Source organism: Nanorana parkeri, unplaced genomic scaffold (genome assembly GCF_000935625.1).
Source record: "Nanorana parkeri isolate BGI_ZX_2015 unplaced genomic scaffold, ASM93562v1 scaffold728, whole genome shotgun sequence".
In the NCBI taxonomy this organism is placed as follows: domain Eukaryota; kingdom Metazoa; phylum Chordata; class Amphibia; order Anura; family Dicroglossidae; genus Nanorana; species Nanorana parkeri.
The window spans coordinates 588,055-614,028 of NW_017306996.1; the positions used below are offsets into that span (position 1 = coordinate 588,055).

The following is a 25,974-nucleotide window of genomic DNA, read 5'->3' on the forward strand; positions in this document are numbered from 1 at the left end:
GGATCTCCCGAAGAGAAACCCACCTCCTGGGTGGGAGGAGGCAGAGAACCCCGTAAGAGGCACAGAACCTCCTCCCAGCATCAGGAATAGGCCCCGAAGGAACCTGCACCTTCCGCAATCTGTGGGTCCAAATTTAAAATAAAAAAATGCCAAACGTGCATAGAGTGCAATAAATAAATCTAAAGTGCCAGTGCACCACGCTGACAGGCCTTAGGGGCCGGAGTGCAAAAATATTGCCCCGGACTAGCCATAAGGCCTGTCCAAGAGGCGTTGTGCAGAAAGTTGCAATGTGGAGTGTGACCAAGTGATCAAGTGAGTCAAGTGGGGTCCCACACCCATGTGACTACCTGAGCACCCCTGGGACGCCACCCCCAGGGGGCACAACTCCACGGGCTTCTGCCGCCCCCCGAACCCTCGGGCCAGACCCCGTGGTTCTCCGCTCACATCAGGAGGTAGTGCCGTCGGGGGTCCTCCCACTGTCTAGGGTCTACCCGTACATCAGGGCCTGACGCAACTAGCAGTGGACCGAACCGTCCTCCGACACCCACCATTACGTCAGAGGGTACTAGAATGTTCTCCCATCGGGTGGCAACATCCTCTCCCCTCCAACAACTGATAAGAACAGATACTACACTTGATCTTAGCCAAAAGGCCGCTCTTTAGCTACACTTTAACTTCTACAGAAGTACATACACCTTATCAGAAATGAAGCATCAACGTCAAATGCTAACTGTACTAAGATCACAAAGCTTACTGATCCAATTTGGCTAAGCAACAGTAGTATGTGGGAAATAATTCTGGAATAAAATGAATGTACTGTATGTCCAAACCGGGCATGTCTGTCAGATTGCCATGCAAATAATTAGTGTGTTGCAGTTGTCATTAGCTAGTTTTGCAGAATGACTCAGGTCTCAGTAGTGCCATTGATTTTAAAATGAGATGTAAATAGCTAGCGGGGTTGTAATGATTTTGCTATGGGACCCTGTCATACATTTCAGTTTTAAGCCATCCTCTTCTTTAATAAATAATCCATTGTGTTTATTAGGCAAAATGTAGAAAATTTCAATCAGAATTGAACAGTGTTTGGGGTAATTGCAGTATTATACTTGCTCAGTAGGTCTCTATAATGTGTTCATTAAACACTTTAATCATTGATGGTTTGCCCTCTTATTTCTCAATGATATAAATGCTTCCCAGGGTGCAGACTCTCTCAGGGTGTCTGAGTATAGGCCCTGCTAATGAGTTCCCCATAGTTTGTTGGCTTGGTTGTGTTCAGCAATCCCTAGGGCAGTTTTTTTTTCTAAAGAGCATAAAGAGTAGTGTTTCCCAAGATGAATCATGTTTATGCCACCTTATCCTGAACTACATAGAACACATTCTATTAATTGAGCAGTACAATAACAGCTTCTCTTTTCATTCCAGCAACAACCATTAATATCAACACACTTTTTCCTTAGAATTATTTACTCTAAAAACATGTAGCATTGTGCTGGTATTGAATTACTTTTATTCTATTATGTTATCTAAAGTGTAACATTGTACAGAAATAATTATACATTTTTATTATTCTATGGCTCTGAAACAAAAGCATAGACTTTGTTATATGATATCTTTAATTGCTTATGAGATAACACAAATGCCAGTTACATTTAACATTTATGTAAATTAGTTCAAAGAAACATATTGGTTAAGCTACACAAATAATTATTCATTTGATCATAAATTGCAATATTTTAATGATTTGTAAATTGCCTTAAATAATTGTGTCTTGCCATGTGAGATTTAAAGTCAATGTAAACCTGATGACTAAAATATCATGTTATCCTTAAAGGAGAACTATTGGGTTAAGGCTTTTCCCCATAGTTCTCCTTGGGGTAATGGGAGGACACAAAGTAGCGTCCTCCCATCACCCCAGGCTCAGTATACCGCGAGCTACAGCTCGCGGTATACTGAGACGCCGCAGTATACCGCGAGCTGCTGTTTGCGGTATACTGAAACGCCGCAGGTGAAGCGGATCCTGACATTTATGTCTGGATCTGCCCAGCTGCGTGACTGACAGCTGGCTCTGCCTATCTAGAGGCAGAGCCAGTTGTACCAGCCCCCGTCGGTTCCACCAGTCAGCGCTGGCGGATCGGAGCGGGGAGGGTGGAATCCAGCCCCTCCCCTGTCACGGCAGAGAGCCGTGACAGGATTGAGAGTTGAGCGAACGCCGGTATGTGTTCGCTCACCTCCCGATCTACTAAGCCGACCTGTGACAGTCTCATTGTCACAGGTCGGCAGGAACTATGAGGTGAGTGAAAAGCACTCATAGTTCTCCTTTAACATGTTAATGTAATTTCAATCATTTAAATCTGCAGCTTTCATTAAGATAATACTTAGTGAATCTGCCTTAAGGTGCCCATACACATGCCGATTATCGTACGATAATCGCGGGTGATCCTATGATCGTACGATAATCGGCAGGTGTATGGAAGGCGTACGACCGTTTCTACTGTACGGTCGCACATCTTTTGTCTTCCGAGCACGCTTGAAAACCTGCCGGAAATTGTAAGATTTTCGGTGGGTTAGTGGCGTGCTCAGAAGACAAATGCCGAATGGGCCGATGTGCGCAAGCGCACACTGCCCCTTCAGCATTGGAATCATCTGAAGCCCTCCCCTCTGCGGGTGCAATCTGCCTGTCCAAGATGGGCAGATCGTACGAGATTTTAATTACCTTGCAACCATTGCACAACGGAAGTCGTGCGATGGTTGTAAGGTGTATGGCCAGGTTTAGAAAGTCTTGTTTAGGCGCTGCCAGTTAAAGTGTGCCAATACTCTGTCCCTTTCTCCAAATTGCTTTCCTGAGCTGTTACCCTGTCACATGGGCTTCTATTAGTGATTGCTAGTGATCATTCTGATGCCTAATGTTCCTTTGTTATTATTATGATTATTATTATTATACAGGATTTATATATCGCCAACAGTTTGCACAGCGCTTTACAATATAAGGAAGACATTACAATCACAATACAAATCAAGACAAGTTGGTAAGAAGGGCCCTGCCCACAAGGGCTTACAATCTTTGTTGTCAGCATCAGGGTGCCATCCCTAAGCAATGAAGTGCAGGCACGCTGGACCCTGAGCATGCAGACAGGAAGTGGCTGCAAAGAGGCTGGCAGAAGTCAGCAGCAATGACATACAGAAAAGCATGTAAAAAATGAAAACAATTTTTTCTAGAAAAACAAAAATGGAAATTGTTTCTAATGAACAGTGCTTTTAAAGCTAAAGTCATTCAGTTAGGGTGTCCTGTGAAATTCGCAGAACAAAAACTTTCCCTGTAGAGCTTCGTGACAGTCTTGATGCCTGTGGATCTTAATTGGCAAATACGGACTACAGTTCCTGAGCCTATGATAGTTACACCCACCACCCAACTGTCAGACCTTGATGAACAAATATGATGGACAGCCTCACTAACCAATAGTGAATCCAGTGCCTAAGGCCCCATTCGCATGAGGACTTTGCTGTGTTTGGGGACTCCTGTGGCAGGAGCCAATGGATTCTTGCGGCAGGAATCCCAGGTGTCTCCTGCGGCCTCTGTACCCATTGAAGTAAATGACAGGGCCATTTAGGCCATATCTAAGTGGCACACCTGGCATTCCTGCCACAGGAATCTGTAGGTTCTTGTTGCAGGAAACTCAGATCACAGTGTTTGAATGCAGTCTGACACTTCGAGTAATGTAGCTGATATTTGCAGGTTAGATCTCACCATGATTTCACCAAAACATTGGCTCAAAAACAAACCCACCTTGATGCCGGAATTCTTCAGTGTCTTCTAAATCCAACTTGGAGAGTGGGATTAGTGCAGCTTCTGCATCCCTTTCCTCCTGGACATTCATAAAATGAAGCCCGGGGCCATGTGCATTGCTTCTGAGGCAAATGTGCGGTAAACCTGGAAAGGTTATTGCACACATAGTTAGCCTTTATGGGCTCAACATTGATAACAAACAGTCAGGAAATGCTACAATCACTCTTGATTGCAGATATCGCTCATATATGCTTGGACACACCATGCCTTTTGGCATCAGTCCAGAGTGCCAGATTGCCAGGCAAGACCTGATTATCACTATGAAGTTTTGCAGAACAGATAAACTGCAGTAAATAATTTATACTTCATTGACTATTTCAAATCTTTTTATGTAAAATGCAGTGCAGATGCAGATCATTGAAACATGTTATTAAAATTAGCAAAGTATGAACACATGAGGTGATTCTGAAATGTTAATTTAGTCCATTGCTGAGTCAGGAGAAAGCACCACCTGCTCTTTGCTTTTTCCATCTTTTTTCCTGGGCTGGAGATGAAGATGTATGAAACATTATAGCTTTATCCTCCAGAGAAAAACATGGCCACAAAAACATAAACATATGTATTAGAGAGAGAGATCTGCTTTGTAAAATCAGGAGAGATCCCTCCCTACTCTCCCTACAATGCAGAAAAATGTTTTATATAGCAGCTATCAATTCTTAGATGTGGTGGTGATCTGCTTGTTGATCTGGCTTAATCTGTTATTTTCTGTTATTTTCCAACTTCCTTTAACCCTTTCACTGCCAAGGCCGTCCCCTCCCCCCCCCCCCCCCCCCTGTTTTTTTCACACATGATATAATCCACATTTTAGGCCTGAAAATTACTTAAAACCCCCAAAACATTATATATTTCCTGAAAGCCAACACCCTGTAGAATAAAATGTTGGCAGTTGCAAATTTTTGTGCTGTTATCAAACCCCACAGTTTAGTGAAAAATGCACTTAAGTTAATTGTAGTGCCCCAAAACACAATAAAATACTTATTTTTAAAAATAAAATATAAAAGATGAGGTTACGATGACTAAATAAATACCCAACATGCCCAGGTTAAAAAAAAGTCCATAGATTCCATAAAAGCCCCTTCAGGTCATCAGTTTAGAGATACACGTAAATATTGGCCCCTGAATTATTGCTTTCACTCTGGGGTGCATGGCAATACCCAACAAGTGTAGCACAATCAACGTTTTCATATGTAGGCGCACCCGACGGGTGTTTGCGTGATTGAGTGCAGCGCTCGCGGGGGCGGGGACTTTAAAAACTTTTTTATTATTATACTTTTTTTTTATTCTATATTATTTAGTAATACTTTTTTAATTTTAAATTTTTACAAGCCCCCCCGCGTGATAGCACATTGGCAGTGACAGGTCTTCTTTAAGGTGATAAAGGGGGTCCAAAAGACCCCTAGTATCACCTTTCCACTTTAAGTTATTGAAGTGCGGATTGCACTTCAATAGCTTATTGCTCGGCTTCAGATGCTCAAATTATTTTAAAAAAGGTCAAGACAAGTATTTGTATTAAATTTAATAAAACACAGTAGTTGTTTATTATACATAGTGCTTTAGCTAACTGAATTCAGTTAGGGTTTACACCAGTTTTAATTGGCCATTTATCACACATTTATAAGAGTTCTAAAGTCACAACATATACTATTCTGTTATAACATCAGCATTGTAATAGAAATACATACTAGAGTTGTTATAGAAATTAATATCAAATGAAAAAAATCCCTTCCATCTGCCCATCGCTTTCATCAACTTCCTGGATTCCCTGTGTGCTTTTCATCTCTTTCCCTGCTGCTTGTTGAGAAGCAATCTCAATTTCTTAAGACCGATATAAGGCATATCCGATAATGCATTGCTTCCAGCAATGAATGATAATGTTACATTGTTCAGACGTTGGGTTGTAGTTTGCAGGCTTAAGCTGGCCATACACCTATATATTATCTGCAGATTTTCTATGATCAGATGGAGAAAGTGTAACAGATTCCTCCATCTACGCTAAACTGTGTGGATGGAGGAATCTCCCACTTGGCCAAACTTCAGTATCTTGCTAGTCACAATCAGATTGTTCAGGTATTTTGACAGCCAGTGGGGCCGAATTGCAAGATACTGAAGCTTGGCCCAGTGGGAGATTCCTCCATCCACACAGTTTAGCGTAGATGGAGGACTCTGTTGCACTTTTCCCATCTTACCATAGAAAATCTGCAGATAATCTATAGGTGTATGGCCAGCTTTAGTTAGAGTGACAACACAAGGAAGTGCATATTCACAGAGCTAAGTGAAAGTGTGTCATTACATTGAGGATGTACATCCTATGGACTTCTTCACTAAGAAAGTTTACAAACTTTATCAATATGATTATTAGGAGTGAGATGGAACTTTTAGAAATCCAATATAGAAATACATATTTCTGACCATAGATACCCTTAATATAGTCTATTTAATCTCTGATCTAATTGTCCTGCAATACATATTTGAAATCTAGAATTGCTTTTGGCATTTTAGCAATGTTCAATCCTACTGTGATTTTGCAGGATTGAGAACTTTTATTTCAAAAGAAAGACTGCGTTAGATGTTCTTTCCTTTTCCCTACTTATTTCATACTTACAGACCTGCTTATTTTTTAGATGTTGACCATAGATACCCTTTAAATAAAGCAGATTATTTTTTGGAAACACTTGTTTGTTTGTAAATGGCACTTTTGCAATTTTTTTTCATTCATGATTATTACAGTGATGCTAACTAGGCATTTTCATAGTAGCCTAATATCACGGTTTTAAACATTGTTCTTGTGTTTGGACTTGGTGCTTAAAGTGATACAAACTGAAAAGGTTTTTAAGCTATTTCAAATGCTGACTAAATACAGCATCCCTTAGGAACACTGAAGGGAGACTCTTGACAACCTGGGGACCCTGGATTTACTTCCAACACTCAACTAAATTTGCGGATCTCCTGGCAGGGGGACTCTGAGGCACTGAACCCTTTGGCCGTGTCTGCCTGCCTGGGTCGCGCCTTCTGAAAGGCTCCATTCAGCTCAGGGCCCCACCACCTAAAGGTCGGATGAGGTCAGACTCCCTAAGAAGGGAGCGCAGGGAGGCGATTCGGGACTCTATTCTTCCTCTATTTCTTCCCTCATGCTCTAGGACACTGGTCCTCTGTTGCTTTTTCTGTTCTTCCTCTTCACTCATTTGCTACTTGCGCCTGCTACCATGTCTAGGGAGAAGCTGAGTGTGTGCTCCTACTAAAATGGCTTCACAATAATGGTTCTAAGGGGCTCGTGATGCTCCCCCAGAGGCTATATATTGTTAATACTGCCACAGCCGGCTAGATTGTAGATTAGTTTTATGTTTGTCTCAAACTACACACACGCCAGAGGCTGTTAGACATCACAGTTGGAATGTTTTGAATGTTGTTATACAATTGGTCTTTGATCTGTTTGCCACTGACAGTGGAATTTCTCTGTACAATGCCGGACCCCAATGTGTTCACATGTTGTTGTTTGTAGCATATTAATCAAGCTTGTTGCTATAACTTTGTACTGTCGGATATGTCAGTTAATAAACGAATTAAAAAAACAAATGCTGACTAAATGACTTACAATGGATGCTGCTCCTTCATGTTTAAAAGTTTTAGAATCCTGCAAAATTAACTTGAACTCAGACCAAATGTGGGACTGTTTCAGGAACACATTACATATTGCTATTTCAAAGTGTATACCATTGGGTAACAAAAACAAAAGATCAAAGACTAAACCTATATGGCTAAATAAAACTGTAAAACTACATGTTAAGGCAAAGAGAATGGCATTTATAAAATATAAGATGGAAGGGACGGCATTGGCTAAAAAAAACCCCAAAAAATTCTACCAATACATTAACAGTAAAAAGGTAAGAAAGGAGCAGATAGGCCCAATAAAGGACAAAAATGGGAAGTCACTCACAAATGACAAGGAGAGGGCCGAGGCGCTGAACACATTTTTCTCCTCAGTATACACTCAGAAGGGAAACGGGTTTGACGTATGGGATTAAACACATAGTTCAACCGATTATATACCACAGTGGTTGCGGAAAGCGGGATACAACAAAGACTTAAAATGCTCAATGCAAATAAAGCAGTGGGACCAGATAACCTGCACCCCAAGGTACTTAGGGAACTAAGCCAGGTAATAACAAGACCATTATTCCTAATTTTTAAGGAATCCTTAGTGACTGGTAGAGTACCATGTGATTGGCGGAGGGCTACAGTAGTTCCAATATTCAAAAAGGGGGCTAGATGCCAACCAGGGAACAATAGGCCGGTCAGTCTAACATCGGTAGTTGATAAACTGTTAGAAGGTATGATTAAGGACTATTTGGTAAAATTTGTTAAGGATAACGGCATAGTTAATGACAATCAGCATGGGTTGAGGAAAGACCGTTCCTGCCTGACTAACTTGCTAACTTTTTATGAGGGGGTAAGTAGAGATATGGATGGAGGGAAGCCGGTAGATGTGGTATATTTGGATTTCTCAAAGGCATTTGATACGGTACCACACAATCGCTTACTTCACAAGCTGAGGGCTATGGGCATAGATGAGGTGGTGTGTACGTGGATAGAGAACTGGCTACTGGAACGTGTCCAGAGAGTATCTGTAAATGGCACCTTTTCAGACTGGGCTAGTGTTAATGAGCGGAGTGCCTCAAGAATCGGTGCTGGGTCCCATACTGTTCAACCTATTTATTAATGATATCGAGTAGGGAGTAAATAGCCATGTTTCTATGTTTGCAGACGATACAAAAATAGGGAGGGTACTAGAAACCGATCGTGACAATATAACATTGCAGGAGGACCTGGATAAAATAGGGGAGTGGGCAATAATATGGCAGATGAGGTTTAATGTCGATAAATGCAAAGTAATGCACTTTGGAAATAAAAATAAACAAATGGCCTATACCAGCATGGGTATGCCGCTAGGGAAGTCAGAAATAGAAAAATATTTGGGGGTCATTGTAGACCACAAATTGAATGGTAGCTTGCAGTCCCAGGCTGCGGTAAACAAAGCTAGCAGGGTCTTGTCCTGTATTAAGAAGGGGATGTATTGCAGAGACAAGTCTATAATTGGGCCACTATATAGATCGTTGGTTCGGCAGCACCTGGAGTACGCGGTCCAGTTTTGGTCGCCAGTACTGAGAAGGGATGTCCTTGAACTGGAGAGAGTCCAGCGGAGAGCAATCCAAACTAATTAGGGGAATGGAGGATCAGAGCTATGAGACAAGGCTACTGAACTTAAACATGTTCATGCTGGAAGTAAGGAGATTAAGGGGGGATATGATTTTCATGTACAAGAAGTTCAATTGTGACAGCATGTAACAGACTTACCCGTCCACGGTCCAGCGCTGTGTGGAGGGGACGCGCACGGCCAGCTCGGCTTCAGGCTACTCCCATTCAGGGCCGTCCAGGACGGCAGCCAGCTCCTCCCATTCAGGGCCGTCCAGGACGGCAGCCAGCTCCTCCCCTTCACGCTCGGCGAGGAGGGATTTAAGGGAGCAGATTTGGCTGTTCAGCGTCCGACCGTTGTGAACGGTGCACGCCGAACATCCCATAGGAGTTACTGCTTCTAGCATCCTGCACCACGAGACCCAACAGTGGACCCCACAACCGCAAGTAGCCAAGCAAACCACATTGTAGTGAGGGGTCTTGCTGCCACAGACGTATTGCTCATACTGGGAGATCTGTGAAGGTTTATTTGTACTGCTGTGCTGGAGGACTTGTTGTACAGGAGGGGAGTGTTGATTCAGCCAAGGTCTGCCTTGACTCTCCTGCTGCTGACTGTTAACACGCTCTATGCTGGTGACTCCCGAGGGAGCTGTGTCTGTGCCTGTTAGGTTATAACCTGAACCTGGGACTTGATCTGGGAAAAATCTCTATACTCATACGTATTGTCTGAACCTGTGGAAGTGACTTTGTGTTGATCTATGTAGTGATACCTTGCTGTGCTGTGAATGCTAACAGGACGCAGGGGATCTGCAGAACTTAGTTCACTTTAGCTTGTGGAGGATTAACCAGAGACGCATGTACCTTGATGTGCTGTGAATGCTAACAGGATGCAGGGGATCTGCAGAACTTAGTTAATCTTAGCTTGTGGAGGATTAACCAGAGACGCATGTACCTTGATGTGCTGTGAATGCTAACAGGATGCAGGGGATCTGCAGAACTTAGTTAATCTTAGCTTGTGGAGGATTAACCAGAGACGCATGTTGTACACACCTGCCCTAAACCTACTATACATACCAACACAATAGGTTGCCCAAGTGACGGGGGATGATGTGACTGACTCCAAACCCTCCATTAACCACTGCATGGAGTGTGAAGGAAGGAGTCGTAACTGAGCCCCGCCAATACATTAACTACCTCCGCAGTTGAGTGTCCAGACATAAACACACGGGTCGTTACACAGCAACATTGGCAACAAACTCTTTAAGATTAACTCCATTACAAAGACTAGAGGCCACCACCTAAAGTTGGTGGAAAAAAAATTCAAGCACAAGGAGTGAAGGGGGTTCTTCAGAGTAGTAAGAGTGGTTAGGGTCTGGAACTCACTGCCACCGGCAGTGATTTCAGCTAAGAGTGTAGAATTGTTCAAGAAACTTTTGGACGATTTCCTGAGGGACCGTAATATTCAGGGATACAAGTATTCCTAAGAATGAGATGATGTGTGGACCTATATGGGTTGGACTTGATGGACGTATGTCTTTATTCAACCCCAAATACTATCTAACTATGTACCTATGTAATTAACTGGATGCCTGAGCACTGATCTCCTGTTTTAGGGTGCATCCTTTCCCCTGCAGGGTCCTATGGAGCCTCATTTGTGTATGTTAGTAAGCTGTGTGTGTCTCCACAAACACACAGGTACAGCAAAGCAAGTCATTCCCCTGCTTCCCCCCTCCTCCATCCTCCAAGCTAGTTGATGGACAGTTGTTGGTGATTGCTCTGTCCCTTGTGATCTAGTACTGGGCAGGAAGTTCAGGGAAGCTTATGAGAGAGTTGGAGCCAGCTGTTTGGATAAATGATGAATGTAAGTGCTTGGGCAAAAATATAAAGAAACACTGTGATGGGCAAGGTATATTTATTTGATCTGAATTCTTTATTGAAAAAAGTTTGAAAGTTTAGTTCTACTTTAAAACACGTTTCAGTAACTCCTGCCTGCTGAGTTGCAAAACTATCTCCTTTGTCTGCCCACTATTGAACACCATATTACACAAACATGCTGCTAACATTTTGTGATAGTTATCATACAATAGCAATAATAGAGCTCTAAATATTGAGTCTAACATTGACATAGGAAAAACATTCAGTGGAGGTACTGCATTCTTTAAAAAGTAACAGCAAAACAGTCTTACATAACAGGATGACATATGCTGAAGAGTGGTTTACTTAGTTTATACTGCATGTTGCTATAGTTTCGGAAGTTCTCTCTTGCTGTGTCTTTTTCTTCATTGTGTATTCCTAGCTGAGCTTTGCTTAGGATTACAGAATCCTATTCAAAACCTGTTCATTATCAGAAGTAAAAAGCTTTTGAAGAAACTAATGACAGTCTTCTGAATGTAAGAGTTATAGGTCACATCCCAAGAGGCCAGAGAGGAGCTGTTCTATTTACAGCGGTTCCAAATGTACATGATGCCCATGAGAATTTAATGCCATGCTTGGTGCAGTATATGAAATGAAAAGAATTCTCTTTTACTAGTTCTTTATAACACTGTGCCACACCAAAGCTCCAGACCAAACAAATGAGAGCAGAAGATGAAACATGTTGATGCTCACATGGCTAGTTTGCCATTTACTAGTAAAATTGGTGCTGTTGGAATTTAAGTGAAACCATGTCAGTGATGTGAGCCCCCAGGTTGCCTATAAATGGCCCAGTCTTTTCAAGCTGGGGTGTAACTAAAAAACACAGTGCCCCATAGAAAAATTGAATGGGCCTCCAACAGAAGAAAAAAACCTAAAACATCCCAATTGCCATGGCAGGTGTCAAAGGACTGCCAAGGACATTGTGGTGATATTGAGGTAAGTACACATCAGTGATGGGGAAGGATTGGCTTTATTCAGCCAGGGGTCTTGAGGAAAGGGATAGTGTACAGGTGAGTTCAGGGTGGAGAGCAAGTAGGAGCTGCAGGGAAGCCAAAAGGTATACAAATTCCTGTGAGTTTGCAAAGTAAGGATGGAAGTGGTGAGAGAGTGCTGCTGCCAGCATGGGCACATTGATTGCACACCTGGGAATTGAATTCCTCAACTTAAGCCAGCTAGGAAGGCGGAGCTGCATGACGCTGGCTGTGAGTCAGAGGGGGAGGCAGCGCCACCTGCTGATGCTGGAATGAAGAGAAGGTAAGTATGTTACACCGGGGTATATTCATCTGCTGCTAGCAACACCAATGGTAGCTATCATGGTGGGGTTTACACCCCCATATCCCCATCATCTATTATGTTAAAGACATATTAGTCTCATTGGCATTTAATACTGGCTCTTCCAGCCCCAGCATTACTCTGTACATGGCATTACAGAAGAATGATTTCTAGACAACTTCAGTTTACTAGTTGCATATAAAATTACATCAAGCATAACTGCCTTATATGTTCATTCTTTCCTGCCTCGATTACATTTAAGGCATACGTGTATGTGGTTTTATAAAAAGCCTTTTGTATGTTGGGAGAATGTGCTAACTCCATAAACGGTGTAGTTAGTATTTGGGTTAGGACAGCAGCCTCAGATGATTCACTCCTGGGCAGAAAATAATTCTCCCTTGGCGGGAACAAATGGAAATATGAGCATAATAGGAAGCACAAGGGAACCCTGCTTAGTTTTCTTATTTTTGCTAGCCAAAGATGATTAATAAAGTCTTTTATTGGCAATGGTCAAAGCTTCACAGAATAATAGTAGAATAATAGTAGAAGATAAATCCATCCGTTTTATATGTGGGACAGTAGTATTATATAAGCAGCTCTTTGGAAGCCTGGAACATAACTATATGGTTGAAGTCATTGTGATTGATTGCTGGAATTGTAGAAAGGAAATGAAGTAAGGGGCATTGCCAATATGAAAAACTATGCTCCAGTTATAGCACCCACAAACTGGGAGATAACCACTCACTCTTCAGACCAGTTGGCTGGGCTGTCTAAGCCAAACATTGGCTGGTAATGCGGGGGTAATATTATAGATAAGAGTTATTTCATCATTTTACTAACATTTTTGTGTATAATTTAACTTCCACTGCAGGACAAAGCAACATGTTTGCATAACTGCCACACTCCTCAGTTGAACATACTTAATTTTCGCTTCTCTGCTACTCTATTTGGCCATCACAAACAAAGACAGGAAGACCTTTGTAAGCTCCAAGTAGTGCCCTGCAGCTTAAAGAAGGATGAGGGCATTTTTCCCTATTTCCATGTCATGGTTTTGAGCTCCTGTTACATGGTAGGAAGTAGATTCTCAAACTTGAAGTTCCAAGCATTTTAATTCTCTTTTGGTGGCCAAATTGTTGGGACTGAAGTGAAAAGTGTTGCTAGAGAGGGCAACAGTTAAATAAATCTATCAATTTTCCCTGCATAGGCAAAGCATAGGATCATTTTAAAATTCACGCCTCACATGAACAAATAGGGCTTGTCAGTATTGGGCAAATCACATTATTATTTTAGCTTAAACAAAGTCCCCTTGTGTCACCTAAAGCCTAGGTATGGATAATGTTATATTGTTTGAAAAAAAAAGTTTCCTCATACAGAACTTAAAGAACAGGCCCATTTTTATAGCTTAGTTTTTGTTAGGATTTTATAATTATGGATGCTGTTTTGAAAAGACTTGCTTCAGAAGTGTTTGGACATAAAAGGAACTAAAGCAACTGCATTACTGTTAAAGGTTAAGTCCAATGATTATACATCCTTATTAGTCCCCTCTTACCAACTAAATGTTCGGCAGGGGGTCCTGGCACAGTTTTCATGCAATGCAGGAGAATACACCTCTGCCAGTAAATAGCGGTAACTTGTCTTTCTTATGCCAAATGACACAGTGGGTAGTTTCTCCAGCAAACACAGCCAATATTTTTTCTATGAAAATAATTAATTTTGAAATGTCCGTTGAAATTATACTGCCTAGTTGAAAAAAAAGTATTTCTGCTGCTTTTCAGTGGACATTTTGTAAATTTTCTTTTTCATTGGGAATACTATGACATTTTCTGTAGGTATGCCCAACCTACAACATGCAATTGTTTTGGAATCAAAACTTGGAACTGCTTTAGTATAATACTATCAGAATAACAGTGCTAATAACAGTGAGGAGGAATAATGTTTTTCACAATGTTTGCTGGTTTCTTTTCTAAGTTCAAAAACATACTGATAAGTCTGTCGGCTTCCAATGAATAACACTGGAACAGGGTGGTGACTTTGGTTATGTAGATACTTTGTGAAAATACAGTTGACATTGACTCTGACAATTGTACTACCTTTAGTCCGTTATAGGCCCGGTCTGGTCAATGTTCAAAGCATAACTAAACACAAACAAAAATTTATCACAATGCAGCTTACTGGTCCATCGGTGTGGTGGATGCATTCATTTTCTTGTTTTAGGCTAAGAACATTTTCATGAAATATAGAAAATATCTGTTCATCTAACCAGAAAAGCAGTGTCCAAATCGCACATCATTTTTCTGGGCCACTGACTTGCTGCTTTCTCTTATTGTGACTTACTATGTAAAGTCCTTCAGAAAAGCTCTGGTTCCTTTCTTTGTAAGTTGGAGTCCTGATTTGCTAATGTGTCATGGTTTGACTCCTTTTGAAAGGTTCCACTTATATTCTTTGCTAAGTGGATTCCTGACTTCTTATTGGTGGTATGACCTACTATGTAAACATCGCCGGAAAGGTGTGAGTTGTTATTGTGTTTAGAAGTCCCATCTGTGTGTGCCTCACCTCATGAACTTCAGGGTGTCAGCTGGACAGCATGGTCACAGCTTGTCTTAAGCTCCATGGCTCCTCAAAACATAACTGATAATGTCCACAAATTATTGGGTCTGCACACTAGTTAAACTGACAGAGCTGATCAAATCTACAGTACAGGTGTTCTCTGATCTACCTTCCAGCATGTAACCAAAAATTGCACCAGACTGTACACTGTTTATTAAAAGTCACCTTTTTTAGTCTTTCAACTACAAGAAAAGGATGCAGCCTTTTGGACTTAGGAAAAAAGCCCTTACAATTTACAGGACAATTATTTGATGAGCACGTTGAGTTTTGCAGCACATTTTGATTAAAGTGGAGGTAAAGCAAACTTTGTTTTGTTTGCTCATCTCTGCCAGCCAAGCCACACATGTCTGCTTTGTTTTTATACTTGCAAGGAACATTATACTGTGTCAGAGGTAGTAACTAAGGTGACACTAAACTCAGGAGTTAAATAAGTTAAGTTATATATATAAATAAGTTAGGAGTTAATACAAAATACATTCAAGTATCACTCAGCTGTAGATCATCAAATCATATCTGAATTGGTGCTGACACTGTCCTTTCTTCTGGAGGGTGGCTATGTTTGTTCCCCATGGTCCCTGTGTGTGTTGTAAATTAGTTACAGTGTCAGCATGAATTCAGAGATGATTGGATGATCTACATCTGAGTGATACACAAATAAGCTTTTTTTTTTTGTTAATAGGGTACTTGAATGTATTTTTAAGGTTTAACTCCTAAGTTCAGTGTCACTTAATGTTCATGATTTTGTATTCTTTTAAAAGTACCGGTGACGTGCGTGCTGCATATACAGTATGAGTGCAGAAAATAAATAAGCCTATACCTATATTAGTAAAAACTTTGTGATTATGAAAGAATAAGATTACTTGCACAGAAATAAAAAGAAGTGAAGGAGTGTTTGCCTTCAAAACATTAATGAGAATTTTATGATATTTCAAATAGAATTCAGCAGTGCATTAACATGTATACATGCATGATGGGGTTATTAAAATAGTCTATATATTGATTTGGGGCAACAACGAGGATTTACTATATTGCTTAATATATTTTTACACTTGAAATGACACTCCAATCTTGGAATAAGTCAATACTCTATAGGAAATTAAATGTCACAGACCAGTGAGGCTGAAGCTAATTAAAGTTCATCAGAAGTTGAAGTAAGATTAGAAGGGAATATTAACTGTTTGTTTTACAACAGAATAATTATATATATATATATATTAGACCAAATTTCAGAAAATGAATATATATTTCTTTTTTAAGTTTAAGAACAATTAATTTCCCTTTAAAACTGTAGAACACTTTGTGATTGCATTGCATGTTCACACAATAGTAAATCTTTGTGTTTTAAATATTGTGCGCTTTCATTAAAGGAAAATAATAAACTGTATGATATAAATAACAAGGTGTCAAAAATCTCTTCTGTTAACGGTTTCAAACTCAGGTGCTCAAAAATAATCTTTCAAATTTACTTTAGGTTTTATAACACAAATCAGTTGACGTTACCATTTACATGTCATATTACATATTTTGATCAAAGATTACAAATTTGATCTGTCTAAATATACTGTAATAAAATTGTTAGTAAGTATTTATCAATGCAGTCTATTAACAATGTATACATGTTATACATTTTTTGGTATTTTGTATGAAAAGCATATTCATTTTAAAATAACTGTCTTTGGATTGTACTGAGCTATGTGCATAAATAGTGCCATTAAATAAATAAATGTTCCAGTGCAAATAATCCCAAAGTGCTCTGAAGAAATATCAAGTAAAAAAAGGTACAAAAAATCCCAGTGTATTCCCCTGAAGTTCTGCTCCCACTCTCTCCCTCTCTAGATATTCTTTCAATTTATTCCTATCCCAGGTGAGTATACTCCAAAAGTTCTTAGTAATATGTTTTCTACTCCAGCCTGCGTCAAATATGCCCACAAAATGTCTGTTATGGAAGTTGATGTAATATGTTGACTGAAACGATCCTTGCTCCTCAATGTCAAGGTACAGAAAAAAAAACAGGCCATAGACAGGGCAATCAAGCATGCCTATATTTTGGAAATTATCATCCTCAAATTACCCTCTTGTCTAAATGTGGCTAGTAAAATCTGCATTATTTATTGCTCTATACAACACTATAAACAAGCATTAACAACTGAAATAAAGATTGCACATCATAAAGAAATACCACTGATGGTTTGCTATCCATTGGGATAGATCCCTTAAGAATTCTTAGCAGCCTACTCTGCAAAACATGTTTTCTAAAAAATTAATTATATAATCTCTACATCTGATCTATACACTAGATCCGTAAAATCCGTTTTTTGTTCTGCAAAGGCAGTCCTTGACTACTGCAGTCTCTTTCATATTTTATGGTGCCAATGTAAGTTTGAAGCCCCCATTCTATGATGATACAATTCCTTTCCTGATCTGTCTATTCTTGGCTCTGACTCAAATTTGCTGAACTGTAGCTACCTAAACACCTATAGTTGCCTTGTTTCAGGGCATTGAATTAAACTGGTTTTGTGATTAACTTGATTCAGTAAGTTCCTTAGCTGAATTTATTCAGCCAAAGAATCTAATAATCGAAATAAGTCAAAGTATTCCTGAGCACGTACGACATACTTGACAGTAAACAGCCATCTAAATGACAAAATACACTAGTCATGACCTGAGCTATCCATGGTGCTGATAGCATAAATACAATGCATGCCAAATGGAAGCTGCCTCCTGAAGGTTTATTAATAGGTATTGTGGAAAGGGTGTAGAAGTGTTAAAAAACATTTGATATTTTATAAGGTCGTAACTGTAAACTTAAATTAATTGGCATTTGAGCTATTGCTAATAAGAAATATAATATGGAGTGAACTTAATTGTCTTGAAAGAGCAGTAAATCTTAGATGTAGGACAAGTGTGAAGTGAAAGAGCCATCACATGCAGTCCAGGGTGAATAGAATAAATGTGTACTGCTATTCATATGAGCAGCTAGGGACAGTTGTGTAATAGAGCATATTTCATCAATTACATTCTTTATTGATGGCACTGCTGCATTATTCCAACTATCTCCCATTTCCACAGTGCTGCAAATATATTGGGACATCATTTTCCTTTACAATTCGGCTTATAATTCATCTGCTGGGTTGGTGGAGACAAAAGTGCTAATTTTTCTTTGTCACTTGAAATATTATTTATCAAATAAAGAATGGCACCATGTGACCCATAAGTAATTGGCGATTAAAAAAGATGACAACTTTAAAGGCTTTCTCTTCCCAAATATATTACATTTCTTCCAGCTTCAGCAAAATGTTCACTGTAACCAAACCCTAACCAATTCAATAGCAAAACACCTCTTAGTCATTTTTTATGTCATGAGGATGGAGTTACAATGATAATTACTTTGAGGTGAAGGTTCCAAAAATAATCTAATAAACATATTTCCATTTTAAAGCTAAGTATAAAGGAGAACTATGGGTTACCTTTTTATCCCATAGTTCTCTTAAGGGTCACAGGAGGACATATACTAACATCCTCGCGTGACCCAAAGTTCAGTATATAGCGAGCATCCCGGCTGTGGGATCCATCCCACAGCTGGGATGGATCCCAACAATACTGTCAAGATCCATCCAGCTGGTTGATTGACAGCTGGCTTTGCCTATCTAGAGGCAGAGACAGCTGTGCTCACCCCATCCCCTGTCCATTCCTCCAGACAGCGCTGGAGGAGCAGGAAGGGGAGGGGGAATCCCTGCAGGGAGTGGTGACTGATAGTCACGGCTCTCTGCAAGGAGATGATTGGGAAGTGAGCGAGAAATGGTATGTGTTTGCTCACTTCCCGATCAATAGAGTCGACGTTTGAAAGTTTAATTGTCACACATCGGCTCCAACTATGAGGATGAGTGAAAATCACCCACCTCATAGTTCTCCTTTAAGGCAACCAGCTAAAGACATGACTGAATTCCATATATGTGCTGTCAGATTTGCCGTTGCATTCATAATTCTTGTCAGACAGTTTTGTGATTCCAAAATCACTGCCAAACAGTTGAGCCAGGTTCTTACTCTCTGTAGAACTCCCTGCAGATTGTAACTGGACATAATGTAAAAGGAACCGCAGAACGCTGATGAGGTCATCACTGTTCTCCTGTCTGGAGGATTCCAGTGTTAGACTGGCATTGCTGTGCAAGCTAAAAGTGTTATCCCTCACTCTCTCTGTGAGTATGATTTGTACAGGGGATTAAAGGAGACATGTTGAGATTCTTTTTCAATCTGTGTGCAAAAACACCTTGAATATAGCAGATTGATCTATCTATCTATCTATCTATCTATCTATCTATCTATCTATCTATCTATCTATCTATCTATCTATCTATCTATCTATCTATCTATCTCTATCTACCTATCTAGTGTTTTCGTTTGTATGCCAACACTAAATGCGTTTCAAAACCCAATGCATACTGTAAAATAAAGCCATTTGTGGCCCAGGATTATTTTTGTGTTTGTTACATTTCTCTGAAAGATTAAAATGAGCATATGCCCTCAAATCCCCCACACTTCCTCCAGAGTACTGTGGCACAAAGGGTCAACAATTCCACTGAATAAACCATATAATGATAATTTCAAAATGGTGTGTCTTGGTGCAGACAAATTTAGTTAAAGGACATTTTTTTCCCTGAATGACTGAGTTAAGCAATTTGTGAAAAGCACTTGTAATAGAAATAGCCAATTACTTTAATCGGGTTCACTGAAGATGATAGCTAGTTTTGGCCTCCCAGGTATATTTTTGCAGTTGTAAAACTGCATAGCATATACCTTTTAATTAAAAAAAATATCTGCATCTTTACATTGTGAGTAATTATATACTCCAAAAAATAAGAATGTACAAATACACAGTATGTGAATAAATATATATATATCTGTGAGTTTCCAGCATCCATCTCCCACCACCTATAATAGCAGGCAGCTTTACAAACTAACTCTGTAATTAAGTGACAATCGCTCTAAAGTTTTCTGAATCACTAGACCTGTAGCAAACTTTATCATGAAACATAATCTGCATACACTGCACACAGTGCTTTCTACAGTTTTTCCGTCTTTGTCAGCTGTTTCTATTGAGCTCATTTTTAAACTGCAAACCAATATAGAACACAATGGCTATAATTATAAATACAATGTCAAGTAGGTGAATTCAATATCTTGACTATACATTCAAAGATTTCTCACTGCAAAGAAAACATTTCTATGATGAATTGTTGAGATTAATCTCTAAATACTAAAAAATTATATATAAAAACTAGGGGAAACACTTTGAGGAATTGTTTCTGTCTACCAATCAAATTTTAGCTGTCATTTGTAAAGGAGAACTATTGGCTGAGTAAAACGCATCCTCCCAATAGTTTGAGCTGACGTGTGACACTGCGGCTTTCACACACTGGCCCTATAGCTCGAGGACTGAGTGATCACAAACCGCTGATTGCTCAGCTCATGGCTCAGTCACCGTTCCCCACAGGGATTCCCCCTATTCCCTCTCTCTGTTCCTCCAGCGCTCATTGGAGGGACAGACAGGGGTGGGGGCAGCACAGCTGGCTCTGCCTCTGGAGAGGCAAAGCCGGCTATGAATAAGGCAGTGGGGTGCACAGCGCAGCACAGCTCTGCACAGTCAGCATATAGCGGGCAGTAGCCCACTATATGTTAAGTTTTGGTCACAAGAATACATTCGTAAATGCCCTCCTGTGACCCAAAAGGGAACTAAAGCCAAAAAAAGGAATTTGGCTATATTTTTTTTTTAAACAGTTACAAATAAAAATAAGTACCCAGTGAGTCAAACAAATGTGTGTGATTTTGCTATTCAGAAAAGCATTTCCCTGTTTTCCTGACAATAAGACTGTAATCTTGTGTGTGTTGCTGCTTCCATTTTTTTTATTTTATAAAGGGTTAGTCAGTGGCATATTTATCATCTCTGGCACCCAGGTCAGATCAATTTTTAATACCTCCCCAACAACAAAATTATTATTCATGAAATTTACCACCACGCATTCTTAGGCAGAATTGTCTGGTGGAAGGTGGATATCATCAGGTGTAAGTATATGACTAGCAACTTAGTTCAGAGAAACTGAACTTAGCATATCAAACCACCTGATATGCAGGATCTCCTGCATAGTTGGCAACAATTGAAAATAGAAGGGAAGGTATCCCGAAGAAACATATGATGCAACAAAACTTTTTAAGATTTTTGCTATAGTGAAAGTGAAAGGAAGCAAAAACATGCATATTGGCAAGGGGAAAAAAAAGAAATAATGAAGTGCACTGCGCTATCTTTATATCCTTATATTGTCATAAAAATTAAAAAGACTGCTGTAGGTACTGTATAAAGAGCAGACAACTAGAGTTGCCTACACATACCTGCAGTACACTCTATTAATGTATCCTGGTTTTTACAACTGTTTGCCGCCCCTTTCTGCCTCCTGCACATTTTTATTGGCTATTGAGGCATAATAGTGATGGGCCAATAGGAATATGTGTGCAGTGGGTCTAACATTCAAAAGCAGGGTACTAAAGGCTGCTGTAGTGCTAGATAAGATGCCTGAACGTGACCCGTAGAAATTTTTTTAATACCAGGGTCTAGGTGCCTTCTAGTTTATATTCAGTTGAATAGAAAACTGGTGACAATGATATTAGAGACCTCAGATGTAGGCAAATTGGTCTCACTGCATTGGCAGTAGTTCAATCTTGTGGCATTCCATTCTGCTCAATACAGGGCCAGTCATGCCCAAAGAGAATAATGGTCAACCCATACTGAACTTAGTGTACTGTATTTGTGCATAGAAGTATGTGGAACTGAGGAAAACAGGTTGCTGTAAGATAGAAATGCTGTGGGAAGCGAGAATATTATATTATCGGTGGGGAGAGTTGCTTTTATTTACTTGACTTACCTTACAGATTTAGCACCAGGGCCCTGGGGCTTCTATTACTATTGTCTTGTCATGTGAGAATCTTTCCAACTCAATTTGCAGCATGTTCTGTTTATTGATGGATTTATCTTGCTTACATTCCTTGTCTAGTTATAGTTTATATCAGTCTTAATCATGTATAAACATTTTTACAGATGTCAATGAATGTGAAAGGGAGCCTTGTCGGAATGGTGGAATCTGCACAGACCTGGTTGCCAACTACTCGTGTGAATGCCCTGGTGAATACATGGGAAGGAACTGCCAGTACAGTAAGCAGAGCACTCTATTGATCATGTGTTTGATATAATTATACCTGCATGCTTTCAATGTGAATAGACAAGTGTATCAAAAACATCTACACATTTGCTCAGATGCAGGGGTCATCTTTTGTACGCATTCTACTTTCAATACATGAACAGGCTGTGAATGTGATTTATTTTGTATAAAGCCTGTTGCTTCCAAAGAATAGAAGAGATATCAATCATGCTAGTCTGGTGCCTGCTTAAATTACTATCATACTGTTCTGCATATCAAACATAACAGAAGGCTCCTATCTCCTCTGGAAATCAGAGCTTGTTTCCATGATAGGGACCAGCATCTCACATCTATTGTCCTATTACTATGCTAAAGCAAATGCTTTTTTTGTTAATCTGCTTTAGCTTACTATTATAATCTTATATTGATCTATTGTGATGATGGATTATTTTTTTTGGACAGCTGTATTGTTAATTGAATGTAAATCTTCACAACCAGCCATAAAAGAGGTTTTATTCCTATTTTTCAAATTTAAAGAGAAATTATAATCCAAAATAGGAAATAAAATGTGATATATACATATAAAAAAATATTTCACACTATGAATACTAGAATATTTCTGATGCATTAAACTCAATAACCTTTTCACTTTCTTTTTTAGGCTTGAAAATTACTTAACCCCCCCCCCCCCAAACAGTATATATACAGTCATGGCCAAAAATATTGGCACCCCTGCATTTCTGTCAGATAATGCACCGCTTCGCACAGAGAATTGTTGCACTTACAAATGTTTAGGGCATTCTCATGTTTATTTCTTTTGTTTGTTTTGGTATGACACAAAATTAATAGCTTTTTGACAAAACAAAATTACAGCTTTTTGGTAAAGCCCATCACTCTACTATTTTCATAAAAAGAAATGAGGCCTTTAAAGAAAAAAATACAGTCCCTACAGTCAAACATGATGGAGGTTCACTGTTCTTTTTAGGTTGCTTTGCTGCTTCAGGCACTGGATGTCTTGACTGTGTGCATGGCCTTATGAAAGCTGAAGACTACCGAAGAATTCTGGGGTGCAATATAGGACCCAGTGTCAGAAAGTTGGGTCTCTGTCAGAGGTCATGGGTCTTACAGCAGGGCAATGAACCAAAGCACACATCAAAAAGCACCCAGAAATGGTTTTAAACAAAGCGCTGGAGAGTACTGGACTGGCCAGCAATGAGTCCAGATCTAAATCCCATAGAGCACCTGTGGAGAGATCACAAAACAGCAGTTGGGAAAAGGAACCCTTCCAATCTGAGAGACCTGGAGCAGTTGGCTAAAGAAGAGTGGTCCAAAATTCCTGTAGAGAGGTGTAAGAAACTCATTGATGGTTACAGGAAGCAATTGATCTCAGTTATTTTTTTCCAAGGGCGGTGCTACCAAATATTAATTGCCAATACTTGTACCCAGTCCATTTGTGAAGTTTTGTGTGGAATGTGTCAGATTTGGCTTTTTTTCTCCACTTTTTTGTGCCATACCAAAACAAACAAAAGAAATAAACATGAGAATGACTAAACATTTGTAATTGAAACAATTTTCTGCGTGAAGTGGTGCATTATCTGACAGAAATGCAGGGGTGCCACTATTTTTGGCTGTATATTCTGAAAGCACAGACATTGTAGAATAAAATGGTGGCACTTTTAAATTTGTACATTGTAGAAAATCAGCACAACTCTTTATCAAACCCCAACATTTTGTAAAAATTACACTTAAATTATTTTTGGTGCTCAAAAACATATATACTACAAGTAAATACATACCCAACATTCCCAGGTTAAAACTTGCGTGCATCCGTGACAAAATATAGTATTCCAAACTGTCCATAGGTAACACTTTAAAAGCCCATCAGGTCATCACTTTATAGATATCTGTGTTTATTGGCCCTAGAATTATTGCTCTCCTTTTGCTGTAGTTGTTTTCGTACGTAGGTGCACCTCGACATGTGTTTACGTTAATAAGCTTGCGGGGTCGGAGGATTTTATTTTTCTTTATTTTTACATTTATTTTACATAGTTACATAGTATTTGAGGTTGAATAAAGACATATGTCCATCAGGTCCAACCTATTGTGTGTGTGTGTATAGGTCCTATACCCCTGTATATTACGGTCTCTCAGGAAATCGTCCAAAAGCTTCTTGAATGATTCCACACTATTTGCTGAAATCACTGCTTGTGGCAACGAGTTCAAGACCCTAACCGCTCGAACTGAGAAGAACCCCCTTCGCCCCTTGTGTTTGAATTTTTTTTCTACCAGTTTTAGGTGGTGGCCTCTAGTCTTTGTTACGGAATTAATCTTAGAGAGTTGTTGCTAATGTTGCTATGACTATAGAACATCTTGTACATGAAAATCATATCCCCCCTTAATCTCCTTACTTCCAGCATGAACATATTTAAATTTAGTAGCCGTGTCTCATAGCTCTGGTCCTCCATCCCTTTGACGAGTTTGTTTGCCCTCCGCTGGACTCCCTCCAGCTCAAGGACATCCCTTCTGTGCACCGGTGCCTAAAACTGCAGCGCATACTCCAGGTGAGGCCAAACCAGTGATGTGTAAAGTGGCAAAATTATAGACTTATCCCTGCAAAACATTCCCTTCTTGATGCAGGACAGGACTCTACTAGCTTTGCTTACAGCAACCTGGCACAATTGGCTATATTTTGTGATGTTTCATCATAGATGTCAAACCCGTTTCCCTCCTGAGTGTATACTGAGGAGAAAAAAGAGTTCAGTACTTCTGCCCTCTCCTTGTCATTTGTGACTAACTTCCCATTTTCGTCCTTTATTTGGCCTATCTGCTCCTTTCTCCCCTTTTTACTGTTTATGTATTGGTAAAATTATTATTATTTTTTTTTAACTATCTGTGGCAATATGCTTTCCGCACTCTATTTTAGCTGCCCGTATTGCTAGTTTGCATCTTTTATTGCTTTCTTTCTAGTTATGGAACGCCAATGCTGCCCCCTCGATCTTATATTTTATAAATGCCATTCGCTTTTCCTTTATGTGATGCTTTACATTTTTATTCAGCCATACAGGTTTTGTTTGTGATCTTTTACTTTTATTACCCAACGGTATACATTTGGCAATGACAATATGTTATGTGTTTTTAAAACATTCCCACTTTTGGTCCGACTTCAGTTTATGAAATACATTTTCCCTTTTGATATCCCCACTAGGTGGCGCAGTTTATCAAAGTTAGCCCTTCTGAAATTAAGGGGTCTATTCACTAAGCTGCCGTAGGCAGCCGAGTGAATGACCGACCTGAAGTGAGCCGAACACTGTTCGGCTATTCACTTCAGGCTGGTACGGCTTATTACTCTTAAAGATGCCGAACAGCAGTTCTGCTCGGTCCCTCAGAGGGACCGAGCAGAACAGAAGAAGAGTTAAAAAAGGTAAAAAAAGTAAATAGAAAACGATTAGTTTCCTATTGTCCGGCGGCTCTGCTGCTGTAAAAATAACGAAAAAAAACAAACTCTCCCGGGCGCTCTGGGAGCCTCCCGCAGAAACACTGCTGTGTCTTTAGTTTTTTTATTTTTTTATTCTGACATCGCTCATGTCAGAATAAAGAAAAAAAAAGACACATCAGTGTTTCTCTCCTTGACGGTCGGGAGCGGGAGACTCCCGGGGTGCCAGGGAGAGTTAGCTGTTTGGAGATCAGTGTCCCTGGTTAACAGGTAACCAGGGACGCTGATCTCTCTGCAAGTGGCCAGAGCCAGCCGTAAGATCACGGCTGGCTCCGCCCAGCTGTCAGAAGCAGGCTGTCGGCCGGCCAACGGCCGGCCGCTCGGCCAGCTTCGGCTTTCAGCACGGCTCAGCCGAGCCGATGCATATGCGTTCGGCTCGGCTGAGCCGCTCGGCCATGTTCGGGATCTGTACGGGCTACTGTGAATAGCCCGTACAGCACCCCTTCGGTTCTACTGAACCGATGGGG

The 25,974-nt window shown here is 40.1% G+C and overlaps 1 protein-coding gene across 1 annotated transcript in view; it reads left to right on the forward strand.

Moving 5' to 3' along the window:
- Positions 1-25,974, forward strand: part of EDIL3 (EGF like repeats and discoidin domains 3) — a 534,632-nt gene that overhangs the window by 268,459 nt on the left and 240,199 nt on the right. Inside the window, exon 5 of the mRNA XM_018564130.1 lies at positions 21,915-22,028. Coding sequence (XP_018419632.1) covers positions 21,915-22,028 — 114 coding nt within the window. The remainder of the gene's footprint in view (positions 1-21,914; positions 22,029-25,974) is intronic.